Source organism: Electrona antarctica (assembly GCF_951216825.1).
Source record: "Electrona antarctica genome assembly, chromosome: 21".
Classification (NCBI taxonomy): Eukaryota; Metazoa; Chordata; class Actinopteri; order Myctophiformes; family Myctophidae; genus Electrona; species Electrona antarctica.
The window spans coordinates 31414289-31432976 of NC_136802.1; the positions used below are offsets into that span (position 1 = coordinate 31414289).

At 44.9% G+C, this 18688-nt stretch overlaps 1 protein-coding gene across 4 annotated transcripts in view; it reads left to right on the forward strand.

Annotated features, from left to right (window-relative positions):
* rbpjb (recombination signal binding protein for immunoglobulin kappa J region b) overlaps positions 1-18688 on the forward strand; it is a 77869-nt gene that overhangs the window by 40631 nt on the left and 18550 nt on the right. For all 4 annotated transcript variants that reach the window (XM_079490451.1, XM_079490452.1, XM_079490453.1 and 1 more), the window contains exon 3: positions 11924-12019. In XM_079490451.1, the coding sequence (XP_079346577.1) occupies positions 11924-12019 (96 nt within the window). The remainder of the gene's footprint in view (positions 1-11923; positions 12020-18688) is intronic.

The following is an 18688-nucleotide window of genomic DNA, read 5'->3' on the forward strand; positions in this document are numbered from 1 at the left end:
TCAACATATGGAATGAATTCTGTACTGGCCATATATGGAGCGTGTCTTGTGAGTGTACAGGGTTTGATGTGGTCAGATCAACATAAGGAATGTCGGAACAGGTCAGCTCAATATATTGGAGATCTAAGGGTGGCATCGGGGGCAGTGTCTTGAGTGTACAGGGTTTGATGAGGTCAGATCAACATGTGGATTCAGGATTGTCAGAACAGGTCAGCTCCATATATGGAGATCTAAGGGTTGCAGCGGGGGGCATGTCTTCAGTGTACAGGGTTTGATGAGGGCCCAGGTAGGGCCGGGCCTTAAAGGGACATTTCACCGCTGGAAGAAACCATAAGTCAGAGCGCGGTGGTCTCAAGAAAAGTTATCCAGTGTTCTACATGAACATCAAATATAATGGCTGCAACTACAAGTGATTCCATTCCATGCTCAAGTTCTTACCTCATTTTCTTCAGCAAGAATTGTGCCACGGCCCAAGGTCAGATACTGTAAGCTCCAAACATCTGACCTTGGAGGTGCCCTGTTAACAGTTTGACTCCATAATACGATTTACCCGCATTTTAATCAAATATTCTACGTGGTGAGATTGTTTTATTACCTTTGGAGCATATGAAAATGAATCTTCAAACTCATCTCTAAAAACGAATGCCAAAACGAATTCATGTAATTTAACTAAACGATTTAATCTAAACTCAACCAGCTGTGTCTGTTAATGCAGTGCTTCATGGTCAATTCTATTCTAAGCGCTACATAAGAAACTTATCGCCGTTATGAAGAAACGGCATTGATGTTATATTATTTTACTTCATGGTGCTGAACAGCAGTGGAGCGTTTTGATTCCTCCATCCTCTGCCCCTGGTTGTTCCAAGTCATGTGGAGGAACATGGGTTTGAACATAGAAAGCTCACGGTCTCTGTGGTTTGCCTCTGGTGTGTCGTTTCTTTTTTTTCGGGCTCTCTCCGTCGTTTCCCTCCTATGTGTCAAGTACAGATGTGCACGGGTTGGTGTACAAAGTGTGTGTGTGTGTGTGTGTGTGTGTGCGTGGGTGCGTGTGTGCGTGCGTGCCATTGCGCGTGGCTCTCAGCAGGGAAAATAAGGGGTTGCTCATTGCCTGGAACAGCCAGGCGTGGTTTCGGAGGAAAATAAGGCCCCAGCACCTTTTGATGTGTCCCCATTCTCATTCATGTGCTGCCAGTCTGTTGGCTTCTACCAACCCCTCCGTTTGTCTGATGGACTCAATGGCCAGAAAAATTACAGCTCATTTCTCTGTTCAGTCCCCCCCCCCTAATTGCTGCGATGGGTCTGCACATTCATTCACTCACACGCACTTGTCCAGTTCTCTCCCCTGCCGAGCGACAAGTCCATGATTTTCGCTCCGGCAGCTGTGTAGTAAAGCTAAAAATCTGCAGGGTCCTTTTTTGGGGGGATTTTAGGGCAGCTAAAACTGTGGGTCCTGAAGGGTCGCCCGGTCAGGCAGGCTGCTCAACTGGAAATACAATTCATGACACACACAACGCAAGTGCACATGTATGCAAAAGAAAATTATCCGAGTGCGCATGCGGGACATCCTATATACAAAGAGAGACCATATTGCAGACACAGTCGCTCGTACACACACACACACACACACACACACATTACAAACACACACGGACGCGCACACACACACGCATGACAATTTGACAAACCGCCTCCCCTGTTGTTTGGGAGAATAAACCCTTGAAGTGGCGGCTTTTCCCCCAAAAAGGAGTGACGTTCAGCTCTGCAGAATACATCCCCTTACTGGAAGAAACTCTTCTGGAACAGCATCAGACGATGAGAACCAACTGAATTGTTAATTTGTTATACTGGTCTAGAATGTGGCCATATATTATGTTGATGACGCATTTTACCATCTAAGGCAGGGCTGGTCAACTTTGACGATGGAGGCCTGGGCCATGGCTCAATGGTCCAGGCACCTTGGCTGGTAATCCAGTCTGGCAGTGTGCCGCGGGTTCGACTCCCAATCCCGACGGCCTTTACTGCATGTCTTCCCCCCATCTCTCTCCCCATTTCCTGTCAGCCTACTGTCTGTCCCTCCATAAAAAAATATAAAATAAAGGCGAAAGCCACAAAAAAAGACATTAAAAAAACTTTGACGATGGAGAGGGCCCCAATATTTCCCCACTCACTCCAGAGGGCCACATTGCATAATACTGTCGTAGCAAAAATAGCCGATCTACAAGCTCAAAACGTGTCGCAGTGCAACGTGCTTTGAGCTTGTAGATCAGCTATTTTTGCTATTATTTGAATTTAAATCCTGAATACATTTTTGCTATTTTTGAATTGGAATCCTGAAAAGTAACCTTTTTTATTTAATTTTAAATGCCTTTAATTATAGTTATGTTAACTTTATGAACTAAATGGACGAAAAAAAAAATACATTTTAATAATACTCATTTAAGCTACTAATCTACTTATCAGTGTTAACCTGAGGGCCGCATTAAGTGAAGGTGGGGGCCGCATGTGGCCCCCAGGCCGCCAGTTGCCCATCCCTGATCTAAGGCAAGCAAATATGACTTTGCATTTGTTATACGTTGCTGAGATAAGATTTGTTAAGGAAGTTTTACTTAAGATACTGTATTATTTTCATGACCTAAACATATGATTTAATGGTTTATGGTTCACTACTGGCTGAATTTGAAATGTTGCCAAAATGACGTGCAGTAAAATGAGTTCAGGAGTGTAGGATTTTATCTAGTGCAAGTACCTTTCACCTCTGGTCACAGCTGCATTGCCTCTAGTACATGGATTCATGTCACACACAATTTAACACATCCTAGGCTCTGGATTAATGTTCTATATTCTCGTATGTTAACTTCTAGGAAGTTAGGAGAGCTTTGTTTTCAACAGGGAACCTACAGTTGCCTGTGGCATACTCAATCTGTTTTACCTGTTTTGAAATCATAGGCCAATCAAAGTCTAATTGTCTATCCAGTGGCGTGCACAGACATTTAGAGGGGCAGGTGCTCAAGTTAAAAAAGGGCACCTTGTGCAGCGCGTGGAACCGGCCGGTTGCCTTAATCTATTTTGGGCGGGAACCCCTTTTGGTGTTAGCATTATGTTATGCTTTAGCTATTGAAAAATAGCAGATCTACAAGCTCATAGCGCGCCACCGAGTGGCGCGCTACGAGCTTGTAGGTCTGCTATTTTTGAAAAATCAAAAAAAGGGAAAACAACGTTTTTTTTTTTTAAAGGGCACATTGCCAAAAGGGCAGGGGGTGCTCTAGCACCCCCTAGTGTCTATCTGTGCACGCCACTGTGTCTATCACTCTGACCACTATGTGGTCAGAGTTTCAGCATGAAGTAACCAGCCATCATTTTGACTTTCATATCTGTTATACTAACCTATTTGGCTGATAAATGACATGTCTGTTGTTCGTGGAACTAGTTTCCTGTCCTGTTTACTTTGCACGGCTCTGCTGTCCTCTGCGATCTCTGACTCAGTATTGCGTGCCAGTTGTCTTATTGCATGCGGTTCTCTTGCACATATGTGTGCACTGTGCAGTGCACTTGAATAAGGGGAATTAAATCCCCACATTGGTCATAATGTTAAATTAGTCAGGGCACGGATGTCCCTTGTTATCTGCTATACAGATTTGGGGGTGGGGGAGCTTTGCCTTGGGTGGGAAGGCAATGGTAGAGGAACACTGTAATAGGATAGGATAAATCTTTATGACCCCAGGAGAGAAATTCATGGTTTGTCTGCGTGCCTGGGTATAAAGCAGTACTAAAGTGTGTGCGTGTGCGTGTGTGTGTGTGTGTGTGTGTGTGTTGCAGTGTCAAGGGGCCTGTCAGTGTGTGTGAGTGTAAAAAGCTGTAATACTAAAGGGCCTGTCTGTGTTTGTTAGTGTAAAGATCTCTTATAGGAAGTTGCATAGTGTCTAGTCTAGTGTCTGTCACTCTCACTTCTCTGTGTGTGTGTGTGTGTGTGTGTGTGTGTGGTCGGCAGTGATGGTCAGATTTCCCCTGTTGCCACACAGTACCCATTTCTTTGACACAGTAAAATCTGGAGTATTCATTTAACTCTGAGAGTGCAACTCACCAAAAATAAGCACAGGATAAAGCTCTTATAGTCAAGAAACGAGGTGAATAGATTTTGAACCGTGCTTTGCTGCTGGGTGCAGATGGTATTCCTGTTTGCTTTGTATACTCTACGTAGTTTATTACAAGTCCTGGATCTAACTCTGAGTTTCTGCCAGAAAGACGTCAGACATAGAGCAATTGAAGAGTTGCATGAGCCTAGTACTGTAGGTGAAAAAAACATGGCCCTCAGTCGAAGGCTCAAGCACTTTAACAGCTGCATATTTAATTTCCTATAACCTGTCCAGTATATTATAATTGGGCACATCCATGTTTGTTTGTTTGTTTGTTCATTCATTTAAGCAATATTACACGAGAGGGTGTGGGTTAACGTGATTATTGCCACGACAGGGATGCGGTGAGGAATGAGACAAAGTCGAGTTCCGCAAGCATCACTGAAGTGGCAATAATCACGTTAACCCACACCCTCGAGTGTAATATTGCAATTATACAACAGTTACCCTTAAAACTAAGAAAATCGCTGAAAGAATATATTTTTTTAATGACAGATGTAGTCACTACGACCACAAATGTCCCAAGAAACTAGCTAGCCTAGCCACCGAGTTTGCTAGCGCTCTGGGAGAACAGAGCAGCTGAATTCTTTGTTTTGATTAGGTGGTGAATGGTGCTGGTTTAACCCACGGCTAGAAGGCTGTTTCAACCAATCAGATTGCTTCCTCGAAACGACCTGTGGTATAATTAGTCATATAGAATCGGTCCTAACAATATTTAATTGAGATGCGCTCTGGGTCTTTGTAACTAATCCAGAGTCTAGCCAGCCTGTTGAATAATGAGAATGTGGGCTTTCTCTCGCTGCCAAAATAGTTTTCGTCCGGAGTTGAAAAGATATTACCCATTTTAAGTGGCACAGTCAGAGCAAGCCTGTCATTTATGTATTCCCAAGTCGCAAAACACTTGGCATCGACTCCTGGCGCACACAAACAGGCCGCTAAAATTCCATCTGATTGTTGCCAACTGTTTGAATATTGTGGTTATCTATTGTGTGGTTATTTTCGGGAGCAGCGAAATGAGTAGCCAGGCAGAGCACAAAATGACAATACTCAAGGGGCCATTCTGCGTGACATCCCGCAGAGAGCCACTTCTGCCCCTGACAGGAGTGGTCTCTCACTGGATGACAATGGCCCCCCCATCTAAAGCGGTCAGTGGACTGGTTTGATGACGAGCATGCAAACAAGCCATGGCTGACACTGACAATAAACAGAACCCTTATTGGAGATGGTGGAGCCTCTCCAAACGAGGGAGGCCTTTGGAGTCTTGCCAGCCTCCTGTTTGACTCGTATTTCATAATATCACCTGTTACGTATAGCGACGTTGTTGCTGATTCGTCATCAGCCAGCGCCACTCTGTCCATGCTTTTCTCACTGTTGAAAATAATAGTGCCAGTTTGAGACTCGAGAGTAAAACCTACGGTAAAACGTAAACACTAGTTTGATTCAGTAGTCTACTCTACTATGTCCAATTCAGTAGTGTAAAAAAGAAACTGCCGGCTGTGTGGGGTGAGTTTATTGAGTGATTAACCCATTTTTACCTGAGATCAGATTCTAAAAATGTCTTCTACATCCTGACAGTTTTCTGAAAAAGCTATGTTTCTATGTCAGTCGTTCTTTGATTTTTCAAAAATAGCAGACCTACAAGCTCGTAGCGCGCCACTCGGTGGCGCGCTATGAGCTTGTAGATCTGCTATTTTTCAATAGCTAAAGCATAACATAATGCTAACACCAAAAGGGGTTCCCGCCCAAAATGTGTTAAATAAGGGGACGTTGCAACAGGGCAACAGCGGTAGCTGCACATTGATATGATGTCAAACTGGTGTTTTTATGTCCCAACGGGCACCACAGACCAATCGGAAGACTCTGGTCGATTGCTCAGTTTTGGTATGTCCCGCCTACCTTGGAGATAGAAGACGTTCCAGAGGCAGACTGAGTAGCGAAGTGACAAAACAAATCACGGAACGGAACGCAGCGAGATCTGGCTGAAAACCAAGCTTGTGGCTAGTGGTGTCACCCGGGACAACCACTGACTCTCATGCCATGATGCGACGCATTGTGAGCTTGTAGATCGGCTACCGGTATTTAATTTTTTTTTTTAAATCACACCTGTGTGAACTGAGTGGTGCAACTCCCCCCCTCTCTCTCTCTCTGTCTCTCATTAGCAGGCAGCAGTGCAGCACTATCTCTCTCTCTCTGTTTCTGGCACAACAGTGCCACTTTTGGTAGTCATTGGTACTCGTGCTCATAGTGACATAGTTAGGTGAACACATAGGTAGGTGAACACGGACATTGCTGTTCGTTGGAGTGGTTGCACCACTCAAAAAGGCATATTTACAAATGACAATTTCAAAACCATTTTTTAAATGGCACTTATGTTATGGCTGATTTATACTTTGTCGCACAGCTCAAGGATACTTGATGCTTAATTGCTTATTGTGTTGCTTGACGAGAGTAACTGGAAATATTCAACTGAAGAAGCTGTTGCATCATTCATTAGCCAGCCTTTACTCAGCATTATGTGCAACACGGTGCACCATTACAGTACATGGAAGTGAACACAATTTATGACACAAATGACCCTTCACAGTTCACAGCCACCGTGACCTTTAGCTTAACCCATTTTGGGCGGGAACCCCTTTTGGTGTTAGCATTATGTTATGCTTTAGCCATTGAAAAATAGCAGATCTACAAGCTCATAGCGCGCCACCGAGTGGCGCGCTATGAGCTTGTAGGTCTGCTATTTTTGAAAAATCGAAGAACGACTGACATAGAAACAGCTTTTTCAGAAAACCGTCATTTTCAAACAGACATTTTTAGAATCTGATCTCAGGTCAAAATGGGTTAAGGCGTATATTAATGTAGACTAGAGAATATGAGCGGAGCTTTTGTGTGTGTGTGTGTGTGTGTGTGTGTGTGTGTGTGTGTGTGTGTGTGTGTGTGTGTGTGTGTGTGTGTGTGTGTGTGTGTGTGTGTGTGTGTGTGTGTGTGTGTGTGTGTGTGTGTGTGTGTGTGTGTGTGTGTGTGTGTGTGTGTGTGTGTGTGTGTGTGTACTGGGCTCTGTGGCGCCCTATCTCTGATGTCATCCTTTCTGCGTGGCTGCCTGGGTCACAGCCACTATCAGAGGTGTCCAGTGATAGGTTCCCTGTAGGCATGACATCATCGTGCTGCTCGGACACCATGTTCCACATTCAATCAGCCAGCGCTCTCCAGGGGAGCTCCAGGGGTTCCTTCATTACTGTGTGTGTAACCTAAATGTAGCCTCAGCCTACATGTAGGACTATGAGTCATGTGAATGTTCATAAACAATCTATCTGCCCAGAGAAAATCCACGTGGGTAGATTAGACTAGAGAGACAGGCGGGCTTCTCTTTCTGTGTATTTATGTGCCCCTGTTTATTTTCCTTTTTTTTTTAATATATATATATCATTTTTATCATTTTTATCATTTCTTTTTTTCACCCAGTGTCAATTATCTAATGTAATCCTGGGTGCTACACTTCCTCTGCCAACCTGGGGGGGGGGGGTGGAGACAGCGGACTGACCTCATGCTTCCTTCTATGCATGAGGAGTCCAATCTGCTTCTTTTGACCTGACAGGGGGGAGGTCCCCCGACCAGACGTAGTGCGTGGAAGGAACACGTTATTCCGACCAGTTCCTTTCCCCTCCATCAGGCGCCCTGGCTGGCCAGGGGCAGAGCCATAGAGTAAGACAGAGTTACGACATTGAGGGGGCAGAAAACAGCCTGGTCACGTGGTTCATGTACTCGCGCGAGCCCATAGACTCCAATGCATTCCGTAAACTTCCAGTTGTCCCGTTTCAATAGTCTATGTAGAACAGGGGTTCTCAACGTTTTTGGCCGGGGACCCCCGGAAATGCTTTGGCAATGTCTCGGGACCCTCGTCCCGCCCCCTCCCGACCCCCCAATATAAATGGACTGCTACAATAACCTTAATAATAGAGACAATACACCATAAATAAATACTGAAACCAGATATAATCATTAGGGAAGGTGTATGCATGTACTATGTGTACTATGTAAACTCTTCATTTACATTTTTTTTTTCTTTTTTTGGGGGGGACCCCCACAATAATTTGGCGACCCCCCCCCCCCCCCGAGGGGTCGCGACCCCCTGATGTAGAAGAGCCTGGCCCCATTAAGTGAACGGAGTTGTCGTAACTCTGTCTTACTCTATGGCAGCGGTTCCCAAACCTTTTTGGCCATGCACCCCCTGTTACCTCCTGACCTAGCTGACGCACCCCCACATGGAAATACAAATTGCATAAGCTATATATATTTCATATATATACACATATATGCACATATATGAACCTGAATATGGCATATATATGCAGCATAGGCTATATTCTGCATACTACATACTACTATATATTGGCATAATACAGTATGTTAGACCATAGAGTCTATGGCTCTGGCCAGGGGGAGGTAGTTCAAAGACCATGACTCCTGCATGTTGTTTTGTGAGGGTATACCTACCCTAGGGGACACGGGGAGAACATGCAAACTCCACACAGAAAGGGCCTTTCGCCAACCCCGCCTCCGGTATGGGCACTGATGACGCGGAGGAGAGAACACGTCCACAGCGTGCCCAGCGGGAATCAAACCCAGGTCCTTATAGCTGTGACTGTGAGGCGACAGCACTACCGACTGTGCCACCGTGCCCCCGCTAATATGTGCCCCTGTTGATGTATAGAGACACACAATACTGTTATCGACAGTGACGCCAATGAACCGCAGTTGGATTCTAACGGGGGCTCTCGAGTGTTCACGGAGCTTTTTAATAATTGAGAGAATGAAATATAGAGTGCAGCACTGTCCGATTCTGTCAGGAAAGCAAAATATCCCGCACGGTTGGAATTGGAAAGTAATTTTCCCGAATGCATGCTGAAATAATGAAAAATAAAATGACCCTCACACTCCTGCCAGACGGCTCAGCATAACCCAACCCCCCCCCCCGCCCCCCCATCCGTCCCTCCGTCCATGCGTCCTCCTTTTCCTCCGTCGCCCCTCCTTCTGCTCCATCCATCCGTCCTTCTCGTGTCTCGGGGGCCCCTTACTTTCCATAACAAAGGCCTGTCTAACCCGAGCGTGTGGCCTGCTATTGCGTGGCAGAGTGGAAAAGCTCTGTGCGTGTGCGCGTGTGTGTGTGTGTGTGTGTGTGTGTGTGTCAGTCCTCCTGAGCCGGGACCTCTCCGAGCAAAAACGGCGTGTCAGGTGTCATTGACATCTGTGCAAGCGGTCCTTGTGTGTATGTGTGTGTGTGTGTGTGTGTGCATTGTGACCATGTGTGTAGTACCGCGTTGTTATTGTGCATGTCATGTGGTAGATCGTCAACCCCCACTGCTTCGGCCACATGAGCTCTACCGGTCCCAAAAAAATATTGAATTAATTTCTCTGTGTGTGTGAGTCAGTGTGTGTGTGTGTGTGTGTGTGTGGGGGGGGGGGGGGGTGGCCTGGCTGACAGAGGTAATTGGAGCACGGACCTTGCAACATTTTGACACGAGATGCGGATTCTTGGGCGGTGAGCTCAGCACTTGCTGTTTTCCCTTTCCTTCTCGTTCTCTCTATTTCCACTTACAGACACTCTGTCTGTCCTCTCTCTCGCTGTCTCTCCGTACTGTCCCTCTGAGCCGTTCATCCCCACAGCTTGGTCTTATTGGAGGAGGGTGTTGAAACCACATGGATCCTGAGGTGTTCCAGGGGTGACTGCAAATGCATGCACGTGGTACATGCTCTCTCTCTCTCTCTCCCTCTCTCTCTGTCCATATTACACCTATTACGCCTGGATGTTTTTTTTTTCTCTCCTGTGTGGCCTGCTTAAGTGCTTATCCAGTTGGCTTTGTTTTCATGCACGCAATAATCACACAGGGATTGAATTTATTCCGAATAAGTCAAAATTCCCATTGAGCTGCTTTACATGAAAGAAGTATTCCTTTCAGACATGTCTGATTAATGACTAGAGACATGCCCCTCCCAATTTATGCTTTTCATCATGTAACTGCCGCGCTGTAGCCCTCCTTGCTATATCCGTGCACATTTTGCACCCAGTTTTTTGGATTGCAAGGATGCTTAAGGAACTGGGATGCTGGGAACTGGAAGGTTTCCTGTTGTACCAGCTCCGGTTGGCATCAGGTCAAAATGTTCAAGATGCTGAACCCCGAACTGCTCCCAGTGAGCAGGTTGGTTGCCTTGAATGCCTGTCTGCGCCTCGGGGTGTGAATGTACGTACTGTACGAATAGTTCAATGCAAAGCACATCGCTTTGGCTGTTACAAAAAACAGAAAATACTGTAGTATAGACATATCCGCCGAGCGGCAATCATAACTGTGGTGTACAAGCGGCGCTGCTTGAATACAGCTACAGGGCAGCGCTCTGCAGATTCGTCGATTATATTACCAGGTGATTTAAAAATAAACAACAAAACATTGCAGGGGCCTGGATAGAGTCACTGCAGTTTTAATTCCTTTCACGAAATGTAGACTATAGCTCAAAATTATAACTACAGTTAAAGGTATATTCAGTGATTTGACTTAATTCAAATATCATTTATTTTTTTCTGGATAATCCTCCCTACTATAGAGTGTGCTGACCATATAAGGAGTTCCTCCCTGTCCCCAGTGAGCCCCTGGGGTCAAAAAACCCTAGTTTCAGTTTTGGTGGCGGGTGGCAAAACCTTCATCCAATCAGGATGAGTGGGGGCGGGCCTGTTGCACATGCTGTTGGCCTGTTGCACTTCCCCCCACTGTAGAGCGTGCATGTGCACATTTTGTTACCGGGGCGGACTGGGTGGTTTTCCAAATCACCCAAATCACTGAATGCTCCTTTAAATAACAGTACATGTTGGCTCACTTGTGGTCTCAACTCTCAATGACAGACTTGTTGTTTTCGTTCCAAAAGTTCACTTCAGTGGTGATTTCATAGAAGAGAACATTAGATCCATGGATGCAGTTAATGTCAATGTTATTTGTCTGTTTTCTTCATTTTTACCCACTGTTTTGATCCAACTTTATCCTCCATAATACTACATCAGAACGGACCATATTCTACTTTCTCATCTGATAATGTTAAATATCTCTGTTCAAAGTAAAAAAAACAAACAAAAAAGCTAAATTAGCTAAGTTAAAGGGACTCTTCACCCTTTTTGCAAAAACATATATGTTAATGCCGTTTAGAAGATCCTGGGGTCTTGTGGTTATGTGGTTTTAGATATTTTAGATTTTAGCAGTGAGCCCAGTGTCTCTGATGTCGACGACACTGGGCTACAATTCCCATAATGCTTTGGTGCACTGCTCCTCCTTGTGGATAGGGGGAGTGCTGACATGTAGTCCAGGAAGTAAGTGAGCCCAGTGTCCATGACATCAGAGACACTGGGCTCATTGCTAAAATCTAAAATATCTAAAACCACATATTACACACACAAAGACCCCAGGAAAGTGTTCTAAATCTTCTAAATGCCATATTTTTTTTTTGCAAAAAGGGTGAAGTTTCCCTTTAACAAAACTGTCCTTTGAAATTCAACCGACAATATGACTAGTATGAGTCATAGACACAAGTTTAATCCATTATTCACATTACACCACGTCCATGGCTCACTAGGGCTAATGTTGACGCTATGCACTTCCGTATGCACCATAAAGAACATGAGGGGGTAACGCGACTTGTGTCTATAGTTGCCTTTTGCTCTGTCTTTATTTGCCCGGTCTCCTCCACAGCATCATTTAACAACAGTACACTGATGAACACTGCTTCTCTGTCTCCCTCTTCCCCATCCACAGAGAAGCCATGAGGAATTACCTGAAGGAGCGGGGAGACCAGACTGTCCTGATCCTGCATGCCAAAGTTGCACAGAAGTCTTATGGCAATGAGAAAAGGTAGGTCCACCTCTGTGACATCGACGGCCACCAATCAAAAAGTTGATTAAAGGTTGTGTATGTGGACTGGCAAAAGTGTTTCTTAACCCATTTTGGGCGGGAACCCCTTTTGGTGTTTTAAGCATTATGTTATATTTTAGCTATTGAAAAATAGCAGATCTACAAGCTCATAGCGCGGCACTCGGTGCCGCGCTATGAGCTTGTAGATCTGCTATTTTTTTAAATCGGGAACATGTGGCACAAATCTTTGAATATATATATTCTTTCAGAGCGAACGTTTTTAACTGAAATCGTTGCTTCTGGGGAAGCAACGATTTGAGAACATATAATATTTGAGCATATTTTCAAATGGGGGTCGGTGGCCAATTACATATAATTTTTGTGGTCCTTGACATGAAATATTGAGCACCACTGATAACATAGGTATTTCAGAAAACTGACAGGATTTAGAAGACATTTTTAAATTTTTGACGTACAAGAAGAAAATGGGGTTGTAGCTAACGAGAGAGAAAGACACCTAGGAGTGAAGACAAAGCAGACCTGTGCACATGGAGCTAACGAGAGAGAGACACCTAGGAGTGAAGACAAAGCAGACCTGTGCACATGGAGCTAACGAGAGAGAGACACCTAGGAGTGAAGACAAAGCAGACCCGTGCACATGGAGCTAACGAGAGAGAGACACCTAGGAGTGAAGACAAAGCAGACCCGTGCACATGGAGCTAACGAGAGAGAGACACCTAGGAGTGAAGACAAAGCAGACCCGTGCACATGGAGCTAACGAGAGAGAGACACCTAGGAGTGAAGACAAAGCAGACCCGTGCACATGGAGCTAACGAGAGAGAGACACCTAGGAGTGAAGACAAAGCAGACCTGTGCACATGGAGCTAACGAGAGAGAGACACCTAGGAGTGAAGACAAAGCAGACCCGTGCACATGGAGCTAACGAGAGAGAGACACCTAGGAGTGAAGACAAAGCAGACCTGTGCACATGGAGCTAACGAGAGAGAGACACCTAGGAGTGAAGATAAAGCAGACCCGTGCACATGGAGCTAACGAGAGAGAGACACCTAGGAGTGAAGACAAAGCAGACCCGTGCACATGGAGCTAACGAGAGAGAGACACCTAGGAGTGAAGACAAAGCAGACCCGTGCACATGGAGCTAACGAGAGAGAGACACCTAGGAGTGAAGACAAAGCAGACCTGTGCACATGGAGCTAACGAGAGAGAGACACCTAGGAGTGAAGATAAAGCAGACCCGTGCACATGGAGCTAACGAGAGAGAGACACCTAGGAGTGAAGACAAAGCAGACCCGTGCACATGGAGCTAACGAGAGAGAGACACCTAGGAGTGAAGATAAAGCAGACCTGTGCACATGGAGCTAACGAGAGAGAGACACCTAGGAGTGAAGACAAAGCAGATCCGTGCACATGGAGCTAACGAGAGAGAGACACCTAGGAGTGAAGACAAAGCAGATCCGTGCACATGGAGCTCCAGTCAAACAATAGGAGATGGTAGTCAGAGGAGGAAATGAACGGCGGCCACATGCAGGTGAAGGGTCACCCAGGGGAAGGGGTACAGACAGAGACCAAAGAGGGTGAGGGGGGTTGGTAGGGTCACGTGTTAGGAGCACAGGAAATAGAAAGGCTTAGGGGCCTCGTCCGGGTGAACCCCCGTGGAGGATCAGAGTGCACGGGACGGGTCCGGAGTGTAGGGCCTGGAAATTAAGGATCCTCACTGGGCCCTAAGTGGACCGGCCCTAAAGCCTCGGGTTTGGGCAGAATTTGAGAACTCTTATCACAGAGTAACAGTGAAACGCCAGTCAACACCATCTTCATAATAGATAAATACACAAGCAGACAGAACAGAATTATTATTTTCATTATTCTAAATGGGTTTTTTTGCGTCTTTCGCCTTTATTTTATATTTTTTTATGGCGGGACAGACAGTAGGCTGACAGGAAATGGGGAGAGAGATGGGGGGAAGACATGCAGTAAAGGCCGTCGGGATCGGGAGTCGAACCCGCGACACACAGCCAGACTGGATTACCAGCCAAGGTGCCTGGACCACTGAGCCATGGCCCAGGCCTATTTTCATTATTCTAAAAACAAATGTGTGTGCGTGTGTCCTGTGTGTGCGTGTGTAATTTATTTTTTCATTGAGCCCTACTGATTAGCATAGGTTTTAGGCCCGGCCCGGTTGGGGCAGAATTTGAGAACTCTAGCAGGCATGACACCGCCAGGGCTGCTGAGACTTCCCTGGGTGAGTTGGGTATCAGCATGAGGAAAACACACACGGGGAGCACACCATAAAAGCAACTTGTGGCTCTGCCATAGCTGGTGACACTCTAGTGGTTGTTACAACTCCCAGGTGAAGCGTGCAGCAGACTTTATATACAGTTCAAAGTTGCCATTGTTGGGGATAGCTGACTGGCTTTCGAAGCCCCCCCCCCCTCTCTTTCTCCTCTGTTTTTGTCTTCTCTCTCTCTCTCTGTCCCACACTTTTTTATTGTTCCTCGTTTTCAGATTCACTTGCCTATCTTCTTCACTATCTTCTCCTCCTTTCTCTCACCCTCCCCCTCCCTCCCTCCCTCTCTCTTGCCTCTCCCTTCCCCATCCGTTCGTCCTCAACCTTGTTTTCTTGGCCCGAGACGTAGTAGTGCTGCTTGGGATCTCATCAGGCCTATCTCTTGGAGAATCAGGCGCTGCTGCTGCCGGCCAATTCTGAGACACCTCCGAGAGTTGGATCGCGGGAGGAGTAGGTGGAGGATAAGGAGGGGATATAGAGAGTGAAGGACAGAGGGATAGATGATGCTGAATTCCTCAGCTGATGTCTGCTGTCTTGTCCAGTTAACCCATTTTGGGCGGGAACCCCTTTTGGTGTTAGCATTATGATATGCTTTAGCTATTGAAAAATAGCAGATCTACAAGCTCATAGCGCGCCACCGAGTGGCGCGCTATGAACTTGTAGGTCTGCTATTTTTGAAAAATCGAAGAACGACTGACAGAAACATAAGCTTTTTCAGAAAACTGTCAGGATGTAGAAGACATTTTTAGAATCTGATCTCAGGTCAGCATGGGTTAAAGTCATGCAGGCAAGGCCGGGAGTAGTGAGAGGAGCCAGTCAAACGCCCCTGGGAGGCGTGGATCTCGACACAGGACATCTCTCTCTCTCTCACACACACACACACACACACACACACACACACACACACACACACACACACACACACACCCCGAGGCTTTTCCGTCCTTCATCTTTCTGCCAGTTTTATTCATTAAATAAAACAGAGCTTTACATTTCAGGCCCATTTCCGCCAAAAGGATTGTGTTCCACTAGTTCAATCCAGACTGCAGTGCGTCGAGTCTTGACACACAAACTAAACCATGGTTCATCTGCTTCAGCTCACTTTATTCCCTGCTTCTTCTCTTTTACGTTGCGGTTGACTAGCGGCGCACTGCGGGACTCCTCCATTATGTGCGCGCGCGCGCACGTTGTGGACGATCTGTTTTCATTGCGTGCCGTCAGGGCACGGTACACGCAAGAGGAACACGGGGCCTTAAGCGAAGTGTTCCCAATTAATTTCAAACAGACAGGCGAGTGTCGCGGCAAACTCTCCGTGGAAGTCCCTGTGGGCGCTCCTCTGTTGCTCAGCTGCTGTATGTGTTTTGGACGGAGAAAGCATTTATGTGTAATGCCTGGTGTGTGTGTGACTTTTGGGTTGTGTGTGCTGTGTGTGTCCTCAAATGTCGCCTCTCGTTCGTGATTATTTGCGCGTTTACGTGCAAGTTTCACAGAAGTGAGCGAGTGCGATGAGAATGTGTGGGCAGAGTTCCTAGCCTCTATCGCTCTTGTCTGTGTCTCTTTCCATCTATTTATAGGATGTGAAAGTAGACAAACACCCTCAGAGACGCGAGTACCATGAGACCAGGGGCACTGTCCTCCTGTTGTACACAATACAGGACTACCAAAACACACAAACTTTGAAATGCATCTTGCACAAGAGTTCCACACAACATCACCCTAGTCAACACGCACGCGCGCACACACACACACACGCACACGCACACGCACAGAGTGTACTGTAATTCACTCGGATGAAGCATTGGGGATTTCTATCAGGAGATGAACAACATTATTCACTCCCCCCTCGACATTTTTGGCTCCAGTGAAAAGATAAGTACTGTTGGCTGACTTGAGATGTAATTTGCCTAATTACAACATGGAATAACCATCCGTACGACATGCCAAGCATATGGATGTGGTTTTATATTTGTGTAATTTTGTTTTTATTATTTATTTATTTTTTGTTCTATCCCCGTTTCCCAAATTGGACTCATTCACGTTGACATGATGCGTTGCAATGTGTTCAATGTGTTGGCCTCTCGTGAATGAAGCCTGGTAGAAAGTGGGAGATTCTGTGTTGTGTTTTTGTTGGTTATATTATAATAATAACCCAATAAGCCCCAGACTAAATATGTCCCCCCCTCTTCCTCTCTACTTGTCTGTAGTTTGGTTTGGTACTTGCCCTCCCTCTAGTGGTGAAAACTATAGTGTACACCCTGGTAATACTAGAACTAGACTTTAGACTAGTAGTGGAGTGTCTAGCAGCTTCTGTATATTTGCATAATATAGTATATTACAGTACACTGTCTTTTATCAGGACTTATATATATAGTCCTGATATATATATATATGGGATGTTCCGATCACGTTTTTTTTTGCCATATCACAATAGCAAATATCCTAATGTATGTCACGCTAGTGTAGTCTGTTGTGTTTGTTGCCTTTCAATTATTGAAAGGCAAAATGTGACTACTGTATAATTTTATCAGAATGTCTTTTTTTCTTTTTTCTTTTCTATGCAAGCATGGAATCATAGCAAAATAACGATGTATTGGTTAAGTTTCGGGCCTGTTGAGACCCTTCTAGAGTTTAAATGGACAGTCCTCCAGCTCCAATCCATAATGTCCATATATGGAGATATGGAGGCGTGATGTCACGAGGCGTGACCATATATGGAGGCATATAGTATGCAACCTATGGTCGCAATAATATGAAATTCATTGAGACGGTCTGTGTTTTACAAGCCAACTTCCATGATTCACCAAGACAAAACGGGACAGTACACACACACACACACACACACACAGACTACTGAATACAAATTAGTGAAAATACCCAATGCACGGAATGAAAACATTAACTTATGCTTAATAAAATGACTACAAAACAATCTAATATAAATACGATACAACCCAGAACATGCACATTATGTTCAACTATAATATCAGCCCAAGGGCTGATATATTACATTATTATGCAATACAGACACCACTGCCTGGAAACCTAGGGGTGTCCTGAAAGTCCTGGTTGTCCTTGAAGGACAAAGTGATTATGACATTCTACATGGAGACTGTGGGAGAATGTGATAATTGGACCGCAAGGACATGAGACCCGCTTGACATTGTGTCAGGGCTCGGGGACATGGTGTTGGTTAGAGCCCAGGTCCTTCTCCTGCATTCATTAATATTTCAGTCATACGTTTCCTTAAAAATGGTTTCATTCCTGCCAAGGTGACTTGGAATTTGTTCTTATTCACAGCAATGTGCAGTTTAGAACAATGTTCACGTGCTTGTTTTTAGTATAGATTATAAATGAATCATTGCTCTGCAGAAGCCATTTCCGAGAATACATAAATATTGAGATATAAAATAAAAAATAATTCTGAAAGAATATATATTCAACGATTTGTGCCTCATTTTCACGATATTTAAAAAAATAGCAGACCTACAAGTTCATGAGCTTGTAGATCTGCTATTTTTCAATAGCTAAAGTATAACATAATGCTTAGTTAAAAAAACACCAAAAGGGGTTCCCGTCCAGAATGGGTTAATATTTCAGTCATACGTTTTCTTAAAAAATGGTTTCATTCCTGCCAAGGTGACTTGGAATTTGTTCTTATCCACAGCAATGTGCAGTTTAGAACAATGTTAATGTGCTTGTTTTTAGTATAGATTATGAATGAATCATTGCTCTGCAGAAGCCATTTCCGAGAGAATACATAAATATTGAGATATAGGCTTAACAAAATCAGTATATATAACCCAATATAATGGTGTGGTGTGAAAAAGTATGGAATGAAATGCGTAATGCGTCATTGTTTTACTATACTTCAAAAGCAAGGGATAGTAGGAAGTATAACCATAATTCTACGCTGGTCATTGCTAACCAAATCTACAGATGAAGTTAGCGCTAAAAATGAAATGTACTATACTATAAGCACTATACTATACTATAAGCACTATATACTTCTTCATACAACAAAAATGATGACAAGCCGCAAGCTCATATGTCTCAATGCAACGTGTTGTGACCTTGCAGATCGTGAGTGTGAGTGTGAGTGTGTGTGTGAGTGAGTCTTTTCACCTACAATGATGTACCCCATGAGTGACACCAGGGTTAATGCAGTTAAGGACGGAGAGACTCTTCTTTTCCCTAGCCCAGATTGTCTTTCCCGGTCTGTGGATTATTTATCAAGCAAGTGAGGGCTGGGCAATGTGTCAACATGATATATATACTGTGTATATATGCATATACACGCATGGTGAAATCGATTTGACAGAGTTCCTCGAGAGTGAGGAGGATAATGGATCTCCAATTCTCCATGT